This window comes from Sceloporus occidentalis, unplaced genomic scaffold (assembly GCF_023333645.1).
Source record: "Sceloporus occidentalis isolate IW3139 unplaced genomic scaffold, rSceOcc1.0.p SCAF_2, whole genome shotgun sequence".
Lineage (NCBI taxonomy): Eukaryota > Metazoa > Chordata > Lepidosauria > Squamata > Phrynosomatidae > Sceloporus > Sceloporus occidentalis.
This window is the reverse complement of record NW_028316982.1, coordinates 1,991,159-2,010,288: the sequence shown is the minus strand read 5'-3', so window position 1 is coordinate 2,010,288 and position 19,130 is coordinate 1,991,159. Positions and strand designations below refer to the sequence as shown.

Sequence of the window (19,130 nt, the reverse complement as noted above, 5' to 3'; positions counted from 1 at the left end):
AGAATGCTGGCATGGAAGAGAGTGGCGTGTGTGTGTGTGTTTGTGTGTACTTCATTGAAAATGTCATAAATGTCTTTTCAACTTCTTTTTTTCAGATGTGGTTTTAACCAATCCCCCCCCCCCAACCAATCATTGCTTTTTCTTCCCTCTAGTTAATGAACATCTATGGCAGCGTCTATACATTATGGTTGGGACGAACGCCTCTGGTTGTGCTGAATGGCTACAAGGCAGTGAGAGAGGGACTGGTCACTTACTCCGAGGAGCTCTCTGCCAGAGCCCTGACGCCTCTCTTTCTGGATCTGATGGGAGAGAAAGGTACATAGCAAAGTTTCTTAGAAGTTACGCCAATGCGCTTGGGAGTCTCCAGCCAGCAGCATGCTGGCAACATACAGGTGGCTTGGCAAAATTTGGAGACTGGCGCTGTGAAAGAAACTGACCTGTAATTCAGACATTTATGAACAATGGTGTCCTACTGAAATGCATGCCTTTATCATGACAATGCCATGCCCTCCAGCATCTCTCCGGCTGCATCCGCACTACAGAAATAATACATAATAAATACATAAAGACTATACTGTTCAGGGAAGCATTCACAGGTTGTTATCTAATGTTATTTTAATGTGTTGTCTGCCTTAGTTTATTGCATGTTGACATGTACTAATATGTATTATGCTTAATTATTTTTGTGGAATGCACGCCACAGGCAGGTTCATATTATCTATTTTAAATGATTGTATGTACAACGCTGTGTAAATTTACAGCGCCATATAAATAAAGTTTAATAATAATAATAATAATAATAATAAATCCAGTTGGACACCACTTTGGCTGCATCAGCAGTGTAGAAATAATCCAGGTCGATAACACTTTAACTGCCATGGCTCATTGCTATGGAATTCTGGGAATTGTAGTTAGTTGTGGCACTAGAGCTCCCTGACAGAGAAGGCAAAATTGCTATTTTGTGAGCTATTTTGCCTTCTCTGTCAGGGAGCTCTAGTGCCACAACTAACTACAATTCCCAGAGCCCTGTACCATTGAGACATGGCAGGTAAAGTGGTATAAACCTGGACCATTGCCATAGTGTGGATGCAGCCTTTAACTGCCCTGGCTCCGTGTTTGGGAATTCGGGGAACTGTAGTTTTGTGAGACATGAAGTGCCTTACATTTAGTAAACTTGAAAATATAAAGGAAAAAGGCAATGAAAAGGGTATTAAAAGATCAGTCCTAATTATTTATATCATAATTAGAAGAATTCTACCAATTAAACATGGTTTCATGAAAATGAAATGAAATAAAATGGTTTAAATGAAGGAGAAGGGAAAAAAGAGGAGAAATACAGTAAAAGAAGAGAAGAAAAATGAATGTAACGGATAAAAGAGGGAGTAGGAACTTTATGTTATAATTCACCCAGGTCCAAAACACACTGCAGAAATAATCCAGTTTGAGACCACTTTAACTGCCCTGGTCCAGTACTACGTAACCCTGAGAATTGTAGTTTATTTGTGACACTAGAACTCTCTGACGGAGAAGGCTAAACGTCTCACAAAACGACAGTTCCCCGAATTCCCAAACACGGAGCCAGGGCAGTTAAAGCGGTCTCAAACTGGATTATTTCTGCAGTATGTTTTGGACCATGATAAACTATATTTATCAGAGCCATGGGTTCGAACTACGGGAAAAGTGATTCCACTTCAGGAAGAAGATCCTGACTGTAAGAACTGTTCAACGGCTGAAGACACTGCCAAGTGATGGAGTCTCCTTCTTTGGAGGCTGGTTTTAAAAAGAGGCTGGGTGGCTACCTGTTGGGAATGCTTTGGTGGTGAGTTCCTGCATGGCAGAATGGGGTTGGACTGGATCAGGGCCATTCTTGGGGTCTCTTCCAACTCTTATGGTCCTGTGGTTCTGTGAGTCCAACTGGTCCCTTTATGTCACAGGTGTTTTTCTCACAAGTGGCCATACCTGGAAACAGCAGAAACGCTTGGTTATGATGAGCATAAGACACCTGGGGATGGGAACCAAAGAGCTGGAGAACCAAATACAAGAAGAGGCCCACCATCTTCTGAAAGTGTTTGCAAGCAAACAAGGTAAAAGCATGTAGCCAGGCAACTTTAATATTTATTTTAGGCCAGTATTCCCTCCCCGTAGTTGTTCTTGAAGACTGATATAAGAAGATCCCCTTCTCAAACAGACTATGTCCCCGTGGTTCTGGCCAAATAGAAACAACAGAGCACATGTTGCTCCAGCGCTCACACTACAGGGATATGCACCTCAGACTTATCTCTACAATAGAGGAGAGATAAGGCTAAGGTGCCTGTCCCTGTAGTATGACTGCGGGAGCCATATGTGGACACACACCGGTCAGTTCTACACTTCCTTACTGCTTTTGGACACCAGTCCAGATAGGACATATAACGTGTTGTATAACATATATAACACGGTGCCTGATTCTGTGCAGCTGCAGTTAAAATCCATCAGGCAATGAACTCCGCAGTAGACTAGAATGAATCTTGCCTTGCCACACCAGATTTTATCCGCCAGGGTTAGGGGCACAAGACCCCCGTGAATATGGAAAAAACGCAAATAACAAAAGCACCATGTTTTTACCTGAGAGGACACCTCTCTAGGGATCTCTAGGTCCTCCAGGGCAACTCTGTGGTCAACGTCCGACAGACACTGACCATAGAACTGCGCTGGAGGAGCTACAAATGCCTAGTAGAGTGTCCTCTCTAGGAATCTCTAGGTCCTCCAGGACAACTCTGTGGTCAACGTCTGACAGACACTGACCATAGAACTGCGCTGGAGGAGCTACAAAGGCCTAGTAGAGTGTTCTCTCTAGGAATCCCTTGGTCCTCCAGGGCAACTCTGTGGTCAACGTCTGACAGACACTGACCATAGAACTGCATCGGAGGAGCTACAAAGGCCTAGTAGAGTATCCTCTCTAGGAATCTCTAGGTCCTCCAGGGCAACTCTGTGGTCAACGTCCGACAGACACTGACCATAGAACTGCATCGGAGGAGCTACAAAGGCCTAGTAGAGTATCCTCTCTAGGAATCTCTAGGTCCTCCAGGGCAACTCTGTGGTCAACGTCCGACAGACACTGACCATAGAACTGCATCGGAGGAGCTACAAAGGCCTAGTAGAGTATCCTCTCTAGGAATCTCTAGGTCCTCCAGGGCAACTCTGTGGTCAACGTCTGACAGACACTGACCATAGAACTGCGCTGGAGGAGCTACAAAGGCCTAGTAGGGTATTCTCTCTAGGAATCTCTAGGTCCTCCAGGGCAACTCTGTGGTCAACATCCAACAGACACTGACCATAGAACTGCGCTGGAGGAGCTACAAAGGCCTAGTAGAGTATCCTCTCTAGGAATCTCTAGGTCCTCCAGGACAACTCTGTGGTCAACATCCGACAGACACTGACCATAGAACTGCGCTGGAGGAGCTACAAAGGCCTAGTAGAGTGTCCTCTCTAGGAATCTCTAGGTCCTCCAGGACAACTCTGTGGTCAACGTCTGACAGACACTGACCATAGAACTGCGCTGGAGGAGCTACAAAGGCCTAGTAGAGTGTTCTCTCTAGGAATCCCTTGGTCCTCCAGGGCAACTCTGTGGCCAACGTCCGACAGACACTGACCACAGAAACTGCGCTGGAGGAGCTACAAAGGCCTAGTAGAGTATTCTCTCTAGGAATCTCTAGGTCTTTAAGTGCAACCTTTCGTTAATATTGACCATAGAGTTGCACTGGAGGACCTAGAGATTCCTAGAGAACATATTAATCAAATCCATGAATAATCAAATCCACAAATATCAAAACTGCACATATGGAGGGATGAGTGTACTGTTTTCTACCTTGCTTTTACAAATTGCCTTCTTTTATTCTATATTCCCAACAGCAAATGGTGGGAATCCTGTTGAGGCTATACTGTTTTTATCTGTGTTTTTAACCTGGTTTTTACCTTGATTTTACCTGATTTTACCATTATTTTTAATATTACCGTCTTTTTATTCTGCATCCCCTTTTTACCTGTGGTGGTCTATGAGCGGAATAAAGGCCCGGGACAGAATGCCTCAAAAGGGCCAAACTGCCTGGCATCCCTCTGCCCCAAAAAGAACACAGAAAAACTGGGTTCTTTTTGGGTCGCCATGTGCACATCACAAGTGTGCCAATGGCACACTCATGATGTAAGCGACGCACAGCAATGTCTATATGCGTGCATCGCTTACGTTAAGATGGTGGCCGCTGTGCCATGCTAGGGTTAGGGACCATGTGGATGGTGCATGGTCCCTAACTGAACTGGCCAGTATTCTCTATCAGCTACTTAATAAAGTATACTTAACAAAAGCCCTGTTCAGACTGGCTATTTAAGTGGAGTTAGGACCCAACTCCACCCCCAGAGTGCCATGACTCAGCACCCTCCACACATCACACAGCGTCATGGTGCTCCTCCAACACTGCATCCCTACAATGCAGCGCCAAAGGAGCGCTGCCAAGCCGTGGCAATGTGGCTATGGCGCCATTTCTAGGACAGATCAGGGCCACAGCATGTGGGTGCCATGGCCCTGATCCAGCTAGGAAAGGGGTGGTGTCACACCGCCCCTTGGGGCTATGTGCACAGCCCCAAACTAAGCTCTCTTGTCCCTCCCACTCCCAATACCTGATGGAAATATCACTCACCTGTGCTCCAATTGATGGCAGAATGAACCTCCTTCTCCCCATGCACCTAATGCTCAGTAAAATAGATTGAAGTGGGAAGATAGTGGCAGTATGCAACAGTTATGGATGAGTAAATTTAGGCTAACTGTTCTTACCAAAAATGCTGGGTTCCTAGGTGCGCAACCACAATTTAATATGTTTCAGGGGAAATTTAATAGCGCAAATATTGTGGCCGGGGCAAGATCAGACTTGGGATGAACCCTGTTTATATTGATTCCACATCACACAGAAGTCCATAGGCAATTTCAAATGAGTTTGTAATTTTATTAAGAAAATTAGCAACATGCACATATATGCCCCCCCTCTCTCTCTCTCTCTCTCTCTCACACACACACACACACACACACACACACACACGAGCTAAGGAAACAAAGGTGGTCAAAAGCGAATAGAGGAGACCTTGCTAACAGTAATATTTCACCAGTTTGTGAGGCTTGATTGCAAACAATGGAGGTCCGGAACAGAAGTGGACTCAATAGTTGCCTTGGCAAGTGGGAATGGCCGGCTATTGAAACCAATCAAATGGAGACCACTGGCCAGTGGTATAAATATCCAAAAACCATGTCTCTGGGCAGTGATCTTTGGCATGCAAGGATGACCTGGTTGCCCAAGTAGTTTTCTGGAGATAAGAATGGTTAGAAAAGGTCAGACTATGATGTGAAAGAGATGTACAGCTTTCACCTTGGGCCAAACTCCCTCCATCCCTTCTGGAGACCCAAGGAATATTTATGGATTTCTTGAGTATCCTCTTGCAGACGAGTGCCTTCCTTCCTCCTTCTCTGGCGCTATCCTAATTTATGGCCATGTTCCAATGGTGGGCTTGCTCTTATAGCTCACCCAGGGTTCACTTACCTCAATGTTTAATATTAAATCGATATCAAATATGAGAAGGGTGATTGGGCACTTGGTCCCAGAATAACACTGTTTCATATTCATGATAACCCATTAGTCACAATTGTGACTCTATTGTCATGAATGTAAGTTTCCCCTTACCTTGTTTCCACTGAGGATTGGTTCCAGGATCCCCTGCAGATACCAAAATCCATGGATGTTCAAGTCCCATTAAATACAGTGGCATAGGACAATTGGACAATTTATCACATGGGGATTATAAACAGGGATTATCCTGTGAAAATTGTGCATTCGTAATTAAGATTTTCACACAATGTTGCAATTAAATGGCCATTATCCTGGGAATATTCCATGAATATTGCACAACTGCAATAAAGCTTTTCACACGAAGTCGTGTTGAAAAGCAATTAAAGTGTCATTAACCCATGAATAACCAGGCAATAAAAAGCAACAAATCATTCACGGGAAAATCCCAAAAGTGCTTTCTTGCTGTTTAGTGCCTGGTAATTCCATGGTTATTCCTGGGTTAATGGCTCTTTTATCGCACTGTGTCTGAAAATCTTAATTGCGATTTAATAGTAATTGCGCAATTTTCACAGGATAAACCCCATTTAAACTTCCAGCTTTCTTCCGTGTGATAAAGTCCATAGCAAAATGGTGTCCCTGGCATGAATGGCAGAATTAGGGTTTGCTTTTTGGAATGTATACTTTTAAAATAATATTTTCAAGCCATGGATACCTGAATCCATGGATAAAGATTCTGTGGATGTGGAGGACCGACTGTACTTTCTGTATTCACAGGAGCAGCCTTTGAACCCAGGACCCACATAGTTCATGCTGTAGGCAATGTCATATGCTCTTTTTTGTTCAATCATCGCTTTCCCTATGAGGACGAGTCTTTCAACAAGTTGATAAAGGCTGGTTTTCTGGTTGTTTACACACCGTTTACTTTCTGGGGCAGGGTAAGTTTCCTCGTATTCTGTTCTTATCATTTTGATCCTGGTTTCAATGAGGCAGCCAAGTTACTCCAGGTAGGCTGGGAAAGAGTCCTACCAGAAACCTGGAGAACTACAGTCCATCAAAGCTGACAGCGAAGCAATGCTGCATGCAACTCTAGCTGGCATCCTTTTTGTGGCACATCCATAAGTTAACCTTACACCTCCATGTGCCTATTTTGGTCACTGTGGAAGTTGTTATTCCTCTTCCCTTTCACTAGCCCCCATGTTTCATACGATTTCCATTTGAGTAGCCAAACATACTGTAGCGATGGATCTCACCAGGGGAATTGTATCAAACATAGAGGTTCAATTAGCAGATGATAGAAAAGAGCGCTCTTTAATGAAAACCTTGGAAAACCAGTTAGAACAGACTGTTTTGGGCTCTATAGCCACAGAATCTGAGCTGGCATAAGGCCACTTCATCTTTATTTCTTTATTTGATATTTTTCTCTAACTTGCTTTAGCAAAACAAATCTGAAGCTTGTGCAAACACAATTACTACCCATTCCCAATGTAAGGTATTTGAAGACTCTTTCTCCCATGTGTCTCTATTTTGGTTTATCATCCACAGATGTATGATGCTCTCCCAGGAGTTATGCATCACCTGAAAGGCCTTTATCGAGAGGTCTTAGAGTGCAATGACTTCATGCACAGTCTAGTGAAGGAAGAGGTTGAAAGCCACAAGGAAAGACGGGAGGAAGGGGACGTGCCTCGTGATTTCATTGATTTCTACCTGGATCAAATAGCAAAGGTCCTTCCCACTTGCCTTCCTTTTCTTTATTGGCTAGGATGGGATGGGAAAATATAGGGTCATATTTTGTGGCCTCCAGGATTCTCAGTCAGTTATATTTGGGGGGGGGGGGGGATCCCTAAACATCTGTGGAAGGAGACTGAGGCCCAGGAAAGCCCATGCTATCAGCTTCTTCCTTTCGGCTAGTCTTAAATGTGCTAAGAGATCCCTCATGGTATTCTGGAAGGCACCCAACTTTCCAAAGCCGCTGGAAAACCATTTGCTCCTTTTTGTTTGTTGTTGTTGTTGTTTTGGGGGGGTTATCAATTGAGAGGTAAAAAGGCTTAGAGTTGACTAAAATGGCATCACACTTGAGAAAAATCTGGCCACAATGCTTTTAAAGGGGCTTTAAAATCCCTTTGGTATCTTCTTGGGCTTCGTTCCAGGACCCCCAAAAATGTTTGGATGCTCAAATCAGATTATATCCTATGGCATAGTGAAATGGGGTCTCTTATATAAAGTGACCAAATCAAGGTTTTGCCTTTTGGCACTTGTTTATTTTTAATATTTTTAAGCCATGGATGCTTGAATCTGTGGATGGAGAACCCATGGATATGGAGAGCCAGCTGTACCTTTAACAGTAACTACAAAACATGATACATTGCACAGGTATATCATATACAGTATAGTGTGAAGTATCCACACATTTCCATGCCAGCATTCTCTGAAGATGCCAGCCACAGATGCAGATGAAATGTTAGGAATAAATTCTTCCAGAACACAGCCACAGAGCCCAAAAAAGCCACAAAAATCTATGGATGCCGGCCGTGAAAGCCTTCGACTCCACAATATTTTTGTTGCTGCTGCTGCTGTGTTGCATGAAAGCTACACTGATTTCTATTGTTTCTTAATGCATATTGATTTTAGACCAAAAATGACCTGACATCTACGTTCAATGAAGACAACTTGGTTCAAACAGCGGCAGACCTTTTGCTTGGAGGGATGGATACCGTGGCCACCACCCTTTGCTGGGGTTTCTGCTACCTGCTAAACCATCCAGATGTTCAAGGTAGGAAAGGAAGAAGCATAGAATCATAGAACCAAAGAATCCTAGAGTTGGAAGAGACCGCAAGGGCCATCCAGTCCAACCCCATTCTGCCATGCAGGAAATCTCAGTCAAAGCATCCTCGACAGGTGCAGAAATAATGTTTGTGCATCTACGGTTTGGTCTTTACTCTGACACATGAACCTCTACGTTAAATGCTCTTCAAAGTAAATATGAGTTAGAAGCTTTGTGGGGTGCAATTTTAGTTTCCTGGGGTGTTAGCCCTTTTAAAGGAAAGCAAAAATATCCAGGTATGAAAGTTGAACTTGTTAGAGTTCAGCCTTCCTCAGCAGAGCAGCAAAAGTGTGGGGCAAACTATTTTACGTCTACCTTCCTAAAGAATAAATACTTACTCCAAAAAAATGGTTTAATAAATAATTACATAACAAAACCTAACTAACTGTAAGATTAACATTACTTGGGCTTCTACTCCACCAAAAGCATCTGAAGAAGTGGACCGGAGTCTACGAAAGCTCATGCTGACCATTTCTTACTTTCTTTCAGTTAGTCTTAAAGGTGTTATAAAATCTCTTTATATGTAAGATTAACAGTCTAGCATCTTGAAATAGAGACAGTTAGTCTTAAAGAGAGAAGGACCTAAATAGGAAACCCTATCTACGGTATATAATGAGGGGAAAGAGAATGCATAAGTTTCTTCCAACATATTTGCATTTGTGAGGTAGTGTTAATGGGGAGATAGATGTGCCAAACTGTATTGTTACTTGTTGGAACTTGAATTTGGTAAGCATGACTATCTGAAATGTTGGTGTTGCACGGGCTACTTTCCAGAAGACAAATGTTTTGCCTGAAATTTTGTTTGTTGTTAACTGCCCTCGAGTCGAATTCAACCCATGGCGACCCTGTGGATGAGACGTCTCCAAGACCCTCTGTCCTCTGCTGCTCTGCTCAGGTCCTGAAAAGTCATACAGTACCTGTGACCTCTTTTCTAGAGTCCTTCCATCTTCTCTGAGGTTGAGAGAGTGTGACCCAGTGGGTTTACATAGCTGAGCCAGGCTTCAAACTCTGGTCTCCAAAGTTCAAACCATTAATCACATTGGCTCTTATCAAATTCTGCAGTGTGGCAGCATCCAGAGATGGGAATCATGCAGCCTCCCAGATAGTGTTGGAGCTCGCACCATCAGTTTTGCTTGCTAAGGATGCTGAGAGCTGCGGTCCAACATCATCTGGAGGGATGTGTCATCATACCCACCCATGAGCCAGGAAGTGGGTATACGCAGGGCAAGCATGTGTTTTTGTTGTTAACTGCCCTGGAGTTGATCTCGACTCATGGCAACCCTCTGGATGAGACATCTCCAAGACCCCCTTTCCTCTACTGCTTTGCTTAATTCCTGCAACCCCATAAAGCCCACAGTGATCTCCTTCATAGAGTCCATCCTCCCTCTGGCCTGTGGCCTTTCTCTCTTACAAGAGGCTTTTTTTTAAATAAAGGGGATAGAGGAGGAGAAAAATTTCTTCTTCTATAAGTTAAACCAGTTATCTGTCTGCAGAAAACAGCTACAAAGAAATCAATGCTGTCCTGGGACCTTCTCGCACCATCACTTATAATGACCGGATTAAACTGCCATACACCAACGCTGTGCTCCACGAGATCCTGCGCTTCAGCAACACGACAGGCGTTGGACCCTTGAGGACATGCTCACAGGACATTTCTGTGCTGGGCTTCCCCATCCCTAAGGTACAAAATCCACCCACCTGCAAGTGACCACTTAGCTGGTCAGGTAGGGATAATCTCGAGTAGAATCATGGAGGTGAAAGAGACCACAAGGGCCATCCAATCCAACCCCCTTCTGCCATGCAGGAAATCTCAATCAAAGCACCCCAAACAGATGGGGAGTCTGGTGGAGCCTCCTTCTGTGGAGGTTGTTAAACAAAGGCTGGATGGCCATCTGTTGCGGGTGCTTTGATTCAGTAGCTGGCCACCCCACATTCTGCAGGCAGCTATTGAGCCATTTTCAATCTCGTTGTCCTGAAATAGGAGCTACACTTCAAGAACGGTAGAGTATTAGTACTTAGTAACCCTGCAACTCACCATTAAAGGTAAAGGTAATGGTCGTCCCTTGATATGAATGTCTAGTCATAACTGACTGTAGGGAGTGGTGCTCATTTCTCTTACTCAGCCACAGATCTAACGTTGTCAAAGATGATTCTCTGAGTCAGGTGGCCAGCATGACTGCACCGAATGCTGTTACCTTCCCACCGAAGTGGTACCTGTTTATCTACTTGCACTTTTACATGCTTTTGAACTGCTAGGTTGGCAGAAGCTGGGACTAGTGATGGGAGCTCACTCTATCACACGGCGTTTGGGCCTTGAACTGCCAACCTTCCAATTTTCTAGTCATCAGAATTGGCATCGTAACCACCAAGCCAATGTGGGATACCCACAAGTGTCCCAAATGCACAACAGGACCCATACAAATCAGTCCAGTTGTGCTTCTGACGCTTTGCTGACTCCCATATGTAGTAGTGGAAGAGCAGCCCTTTACTCATCTCAGTGATGCTTATCTCTGTTAGAAAACCAAAGAGCCAGTGTTGTCCAAAGACAACCCCATGATCATGCGGCCAGCATGGCTGCATGGAAGGCTGTTACCTTCCCATGAAAGTGTTACCTATGTATCTACTTGTATTTGCGTACTTTCATACTGCTAAGTTGGCAGAAGCTGAGACTGGTGACAGGAGCCCACCCCATCATGCAGCACTTGGGCCTCGAACTGCCAGCCTCCGGATCTTCCAATCGTCAGAATCGGTGTCTTAACCACTAAGCCACCACATCACCTTTTTAGTAACCTCACTAGTACCTACTACCTTCACTTCGTTAGTTCTTGTGTGTGTGTGCATGTGTGTGCGTGTGAAAGTGTGTGCTTGTGTGTGAACTCCCCTTTTTAAAATAAAACTACATTGATTTGGACATTTCCTCTGGAGTTCTCTAGGTTTGGAACCATTGAACAAAGACCAAGCTCCCAGCCAGAAGTGACCCTGGCCCTCTCGCTGCTAAATTATAGAGCTAAATTAATTTCCCCATTGAATGCTATTTGTGGGTGCCCTGTTGTGACACCCTGCAGGTTAGGTAACAAGCAACTTTTCCAAAAAGTATCTTTTCCAAAAACTTGGCCAATGGCATTCCCAGCCTGTATTGGTCAATGGCCCTGACAGCAAACAAAAACCATTCATTGATTCATTCCTCCCCTTTGCAGGGAACGCTGGTCCTTCCCAACAACCACTCTGTGCTGTATGACCCAGATTTCTGGGAAACCCCTTGGAAATTCAACCCAAGGCACTTCCTTGATTCAGAAGACAACTTTGTAAGCAATGAAGCTTTCATACCTTTTTCAACAGGTAGGAACTAATACCAATCTTTCCTCTCTCCCCCAAGAATGGAAACTATGAAGTTTAAAAATCTGTGACAGAAGTCATCATGAAGTCATCTAAGAATTGCTTGGAGGACTAACAGGACTCCTGGACCTTTAATAGTTGGATAGAAGTTCAGAGGTTTCAGAACCACTGAACCACATTGCAAAATTAGGAGCCCAAGAGAGATGGGAAAATAGGTAAATTCTGATTCCTCTCACTTCCTTTCGGAGGTAGAGATCTTGTAGCACCTTTGAGACTAACTGAAAGAAAGAAATTGGCAGCATGAGCTTTCGTAGACTTCAGTCTACTATTGTAATATATATTTGTGATTCTGTGTCTTCAAGTGGACTCCAGTTTATGGAAACTATGTAGGGCCACCCTTGAAAAGGGTTTGGAAGCTGCAGCTGGTGCAAAACGCAGCAGCCAGGCTAGCGTCAGGTGTGCATTTTAGAATTAGAAAATGAGGGATGTGCTGCAGTATTGTTGTGGAACAAAATGTTGACAAGCCATGCTTTTGTTAAAAAGGCTTTTATTTATCTTGCTGCTGACACATTTCAGGAAGACCCTTCTTCAAGAGCTGGTTCTTCTATTTCTTTCTGTAGCCAGAGTTTCTAGCATTGAATCCATGCACTTTAGAGACCAAATAATGAAGGCCCTGTAAGAACTGCAGTGGCTTCCAATTTGCTTTCAAACTCAACTCGAGGTGCTGGCGTTGGTGCAGGGCTGGAGCCTGATTCTGCTCTGGCCAGAAGTAGGCCGGAACTTGACTTGACACGGAGGGAAGTGGGGCAGGCGCGCTTGCTGCCACTGGCCCCTGCTGAGGCCTGGGCGGCGCGCAAGCCCTCACAGTGGAGGCGCGGTGGCAGCGGCGCTTCTGCCGCTAAGGAAGAGGAGAAAGGCGGAGCCGGAGGAGGAGGTGGGTTGGCGCCGCAGCAGCCGCATTAGCAGCAGCGGCAATGGCCGGAACGGGCCCCCAAACCGGGAACAAGGCACGGGTGGGGGCCCAAACCGGACCGGGACCGGGAGGGGCCCCCCAAAACCGTGATTGTCACGGGGGCCGCCAGGTTATGGCAACCCTAATCGCATGGCCTGCTCCCATGACATTCTTGCAAACAAGCTTGTAAAATGTGGACTAGACAAGGTAACTGTTACATGGATTTGTAACTGCTTGACCGGCTGAATGCAAAGGATGGTCAGCAATGGCTCCTTTTCTTCCTGGAGAGAAGTGACCAGTGGGGTCCCACAGGGCTCTGTCCTGGGCCCAGTGCTATTCAACATCTTTATCAATGACCTAGATGACCAAATTGGGAGCATACTTATCAAATTTGCAGATGACACCAAATTAGGAGGACTAGCTAATACTCCAGAGGACAGGATCAAGATCCAAAATGATCTGAGTAGACTAGAAAGCTGGGCCAAAGCTAACAAAATGAAATTCAACACAGACAAATGTAAGGTACTGCACTTAGGGCGGAAAAATAAAATGCACAGATATAGGATTATGGGGGACACCTGGCTGAGTGAGAGACATATATGTGTGAAAGAGATCTAGGAGACCACGTAGACCACAAGTTGAACATGAGTGAACAGTGCAATGCGGCAGCTAAAAAGGCCAATGCGATTTTAGGGTACATCAATAAAAGTATAGTGTCTAGATCAAGAGAAGTAATAGTGCCACTGTATTCTGCTCTGGTCAGGCCCCACCTGGAATATTGTGTCCAGTTCTGGGCACCACAATTCAAAAAGGACATTGAGAAACTGGAGCGTGTCCAGAGGAGGGTGACTAAAATGGTGAAAGGTCTGGAAACCTTGCCCTATGAGGAACAACTCAGGGAGCTGGGGATGTTTAGCCTGGAGAAGAGAAGGTTAAGAGGCGATATGATAGCCCTGTTTAAATATTTGAAAGGATGTCATAATGAGGAGGGAGCAAGCTTGTTTTCTGCTGCTCCAAAGAACAGGACCCGGAGCAATGGATGCAAGCTGCAGGAAAAGAGATTCTACCTCGACATTAGGAAGAACTTCCTGACAGTAAGGGCTGTTCGACAGTGGAACAAACTCCCTCGGAGTGTAGTGGAATCTCCCTCCTTGGAGGTCTTTAAACAGAGGCTGGATGGCCATCTGTTGGGGATGCTTTGATTTGGATTTCCTGCATGGCAGAATGGGGTTGGACTGGATGGCCCTTGTGGTCTCTTCCAACTCTATGATTCTATGATTCTATGAAAGCGGGCCAAGCTCCCAGAGGCTGACCAGTGCCTCCAGAAATTGGATTATCCAAACTCCTTTTTGTTCCTGTCCTAAGGACCAGAGCACAGCTTTGGTGCAGTTTCCGGTTGTTTGGGAGGCATGCATTGTCTAACTGACATGCCCCAAAGCAGCTGGAAGCCGCTTCATTGGGACCATGTGTTTCGCCCCCTACAAGCCCTAAACTCTGGGGCAAGATATCTGAAACACCGCCTTTTCCCATAAGAGCTTGCAAGAAATGTGAGCTCTTCAGAAGCCAATGTGGCATAGTGGCTGTGTTGGACTGTGACTCTGAAAACTAAGTTTCAAATTCTTTCTCTCTCAGCTCAAAAGGGCCCCCTGGGCAAAGAACAAGCAGAAACAATGGAAATAGTTTTCTGTGGGGGTTTTTGGGCTATGTGGCCATGTTCTAGCAGAGTTCCTTCCTGACGTTTCGCCAGCATCTGTGGCATCTGGCATCTTCAGAGCATGCTGGTGAAACGTCAGAAAGAAACTCTGCTAGAACATGGCCACATAGCCCAAAAACCCACAAAAAAATATGGATGCCGGCCATGAAAGCCTTCGTCTTCACAATGAAAATAATCTGTTGTTGTGTGCCTGAAAGTCATTTCCAGCTTATGGCAACCCTAAAACAACCCTCTGGGTGATGTTGGCCACATCACACTCTCTCAGCTTCAGAGGAAGGCAAGGCAAACCCTCTCTGAACAAGGTTTGCCCAGAAAACCCTGGAGTTTATCAGACAAGGGAAATTGGAAGTATAATCCAATGGCAATCCGAACGCAATCCTAGGGTTTCACGTTATTGCGTGAGAGGTGATCACACGCAATTTTGGGCAATGGGAAGTTATTTTCGGGCAATGGGAAGTCAGTTTGAACGCAATTCAAATTCACGTAAATTGGCTGAACTAGCGAATTCACATGAATGCGTTCTGGCCCCACTTTCTTTTCATTCGAAATTAAGAGAAATTCCTCACACGTGATAAACTCCCCTGTGATAGGGTTTGTGATAGGGTTGTCCAACTGCTTTATCACACTGGGGGACAAACAGGATTTAAGCGAGAGTTAAACTAGAGAAAACCAGGAAATGTTGTGTGATAAACATCAGGCATTTCCTGGTTTTCTCTAGTTTGACTCTCGTTTAAATCCTGTTTGTCCCCCAGTGTGATAAAGCAGTTAGGGTTGCCATAAGCGGGAGATGACTTGCAGGCACACAACAACAACAACAACAACCTATTTCCATTGTTTTTGTTTGTTCATTGCCCAGGGGGCCCTTTTTGACCCGAGAGCCAACACAGAAATGCTTTAAATAAATAAACCAAACCCCATTGCAGGGCTTCATTGCTATGGTTTATCCAGAGGAGGTTTGCTATTACCATCCTCTGAGAGAGTGTGACTTGCCCAAGGCCACCCCATGGATTTCAATGGCTGAGCAGGGATTCAAACCCTGGTATCCATGGCTATATTTGGTGCTTTCCATAGTGGTAGAATCGAAAGTTATAGCCATGTTGGTCTGCAGAATCAGTACAGAGAGAGGTCTTGTGACACCTCTGAGACTAACTGAAAGATAGAAACTGGCAGCATGAACATTCGTAGACTTAAGTCTACTATCCAAATGAATTTGGTGAAGTGGAGGCCAGGCACAGACATATATATGTGATAGATATGTGAGGATGTCAATTCAAATTGCAAATCCTTTTTGTATGGAAATGAAGTTGCAGGTCCAGTTTTAACTTTGTGCACTACTAAAACTGGGCCTGCAACTTCATTTCCATACAAAAAGGATTTGCAATTTGAATTGACATCCTTACATACCAATGGTATCTATATGTCTGTGCCTGGCTTCTACGCCACCAAATGCATCTGAGGAAGTAGACTGAAGTCTAAGAAAGCTGTTTAGCCTGGAGAAGGTTAAGAGGTGATATGATAGTCCTGTTTAAATATTTGAAGGGATGTTATATTGAGGAGGGAGCAAGCTTGTTTTCTGCTGCTCTAGAGATTAGGACCCAGAGCAATGGATGCAAGCTACAGGAAAAGAGATTCCACCTGAACATTAGGAGGAACTTCCCTATAGTAAGAGCTATTTGACAGTGGAAGATGCTTCTGCCTTGGAAAGTGGTGGAGTCTCCTTCCTTGGAGGTCTTTAAATAGAGGCTGGATGGTCATCTGTCAATGGGGGTGCTTTGAGAATTCCTGCATGGCAGAATGGGGTTGGACTGGATCAGGGCCCTTGGGCTCTCTCCCAAATCAGTGATTCTGATTGATGCTGCCAACTTCTTTCTTTCAGTTAGTCTCAAAGATGCTACAAGATCTCTCTACATCCTGGTATCCACAGTTGTCCAATGCTCAAACCACTACACCATGCCGTCTCTCAACATATATGGTTTAAAGTAAAAACCAATTGTACTGCCACAGTAGGACTGCATTTGGAAAACAGGAGAATTGCATCTGTTTTGAAATGGTTTTTTTTTAAAAAAAAAAAAAAACTTAGGTAACCCACCTTCTCCAAAAAATAACGCTCCTCTCTTACTTCTCCTTCCAGGCCGTCGAACGTGTGTAGGAGAATCACTAGCCCAAATGGAGCTCTTCATAGTCTTTACTAGCCTAGTCCGGGGTTTCAGGTTCCAGCTGCCAGAAGGAGTAGAGGAAGTCAGCTTGGATTACATTTTGGGGGGCACCCGGCATCCGCTCCCCTTTGAGCTCCATGCAATTCCTCGATAATCTACCTGTCTTTAAGACACTTCTGGGAGTAGTGCATTCAAGGCGGATGGAGAGAGTTTGGAGACATCAGTTGGCCATTTCTTTGTCACTCAGGAACATGGTCCTCCTCCCGGTGGCACAAAACCTCTCCAAACGACTGCCATCAGCTTTGCCTTCAAGAGAGCTTCAATACAAAGGAAAGCCACCCAGAAAAAAAGCAGCAAGTGAGAATATCAAATGCATACCTTCTGGCATTTCACAGATGATGAAAACTGGGGGAAACATGCTAGCCAGGAGAGGCTGCAGGATTTTGCTTTTTCCTGAGCCAACTGGGAAGGAAAAGATTCTGCTCATCCTCAGTTTGCCCCCAATGAGTAAAGTGAGTGTGGTCTACTTTTGCACTCTGAACTCAGTTTGCAGCAATTGATGTAAGATGAGGATAAAAGGGGAAAGCGGGAGGAAAAAAGAGGAACAGGGGCATTTTAATAGCAGCAAAAAGGTGGGATGGCAGAGGATTCACTGGAATTTTCCCTACCGAACTGGGACAGTTGGAGGGTATGCAAGGTGGGTATCAATCTTACAAATTGTGGAATAATCAGAGTGTGAAAATCAGGATAGAAATTGGTGATTACTCTGAATGCTGATTATTTCTCATATTGTAAGATTTGTTTGTGGTAATCCATATTTATACTGCAGCCACTGAAGAAGACCATCGGTTGAAACACATCTGGCTGAAAACAGCAATGGATGGGAAACATAGGGCACCCAAGGAATTCATTACCCCCCAAGTCTCTCATCACAAGCCATTATCTTTCAAAGGACTTCTGGGACATTAGAGATCCATCAATGTATTCTCCGAAACCACAGGACTTGAGTTCTTCCTTTTATTGAGTACTTCAATATTACTGGGTTTATTTGATAGTTTTTAACAGCATATATTTTTAATATTGTTCTTATAGACTGTGTTATATTTCATATTATATAAATACCTAACTTTTTTTCTTATTGTGAAGTCGAAGGCTTTCATGGCCAGCATCCATAGTGTTTTGTGGGTTTGGGGGGCTCTGTGGCCATGTTCTAGCAGAGTTTCTTCCTGACGTTTTGCCAGCATCTGTGGCTGGTATCTTCAGAGAATGCTGGCCTGGAAAGGACTTGGCTATATATATTGTGTGACCTTATTATTACATAGGCTAGGTTGTTATTCTCCTATATTGAGGATGGAGCAAGCTTGTTTTCTGCTGCTCCAGAGAACAGGACATGGAGCAATGGATTCAGACTGGAGGAAAAGAGATTGCAGCTCAACATTAGGAGGAACTTCCTGACAGTAAGAGCTGTTCAAGAGTGGAAGAGGCTGCCTGGAAATGTGGTGGGGTCTCCTTTGGTGGTTTTTAAGCAAGGTCTGGATGGCCATCTGTCAGGAGTGTTTTTATTCTGTTTCCCTGAATGGCAAAATGGGGTTGGACTGGATGGCCCTCTTCCAACTCTAGGATTCTATGTTTCCATGCATCAGTACTGTCTATCAGTGGGAACCACAGTTCAAAAAGTTCATAAAGGATACTGACCATCTGGACCAAGTTCAGGTGTCAGAAATCCCCTGCATTCATTTATTCATTTGGGGTTTCTGTCATGAGGATTATAAGTTTAGGGTTTTGTTTAAATATTATAAGATAGTAGTGGGTTTGATATATAATGGGTTAATAAAATATACTAGAAGGTGGTAGGTTGATGGTTAGCTTCTGTGCTTGCTTGTTAGGACTGGAATGTTACATTGCTAGGGAGTTACCCTGCCAGGCTGAGACAGTTCCTGTGTTGGGAGGTAGAGTTAAACCTGAAGCGTCTATTGCTATTGCTTATGTGATGTTATAATATGTTCGTGATACTTTCATATGCTGCTATTATATTTTAGATGCTGCTATGTATGTTGGGTTGTGGGATGATGGGATATATAATTATGCGTTATTATGTTCATAGGCTGTTAAGAGATCATTATTACTTAGTCTAGTGGTGGGGAATGTTTATGCTCCAAGGTCACAGGTGCAAGGAGGAGATAAAGCCCTGTGGGAACTTAATTGTTTTGAGAGCTTGCCAAAGATCCCGGACTGGCGGACATTCCATCATTGGGGAGGAGGTTCCTCACTGCGCGGGAAAGAGTCATCCAATTAATTTACTTTATTGCTTTATGGGGTGGGTTTGCTTTGTGGGACTATATAAACCATATGTTCCTATGTATCTTCATTCCTGACAAAAAAGTCACTTCTCTTGTATGTAACTCTATTTTCAATAAAGTTGGTACTTTTACAGCCCAGCCTCTTATTGGAAAGGGGGCCTGCAAGCAGGAGCCTGACACCAGCCAAGACTAACAAGGATGATCAAGGGGCCTGGAAACCAAGCCTTATAAGAAATGGCCTATGGACCTATGGAGCTGGT

At 44.4% G+C, this 19,130-nt stretch overlaps 1 protein-coding gene across 1 annotated transcript; it reads left to right on the top strand.

Moving 5' to 3' along the window:
• Positions 1-1,984: 1,984 nt before the first annotated feature.
• On the top strand, positions 1,985-16,788 carry LOC149317859 (cytochrome P450 2J5-like). Its single transcript, XM_089507368.1, has 7 exons — positions 1,985-2,084; positions 6,366-6,526; positions 7,134-7,313; positions 8,220-8,361; positions 9,906-10,093; positions 11,610-11,751; positions 16,546-16,788. The coding sequence occupies exons 1-7, from the start codon at positions 1,985-1,987 to the stop codon at positions 16,722-16,724; spliced, it is 1,092 nt and encodes a 363-aa protein (XP_089363494.1). The 3' UTR covers positions 16,725-16,788.
• Positions 16,789-19,130: the final 2,342 nt, after the last annotated feature.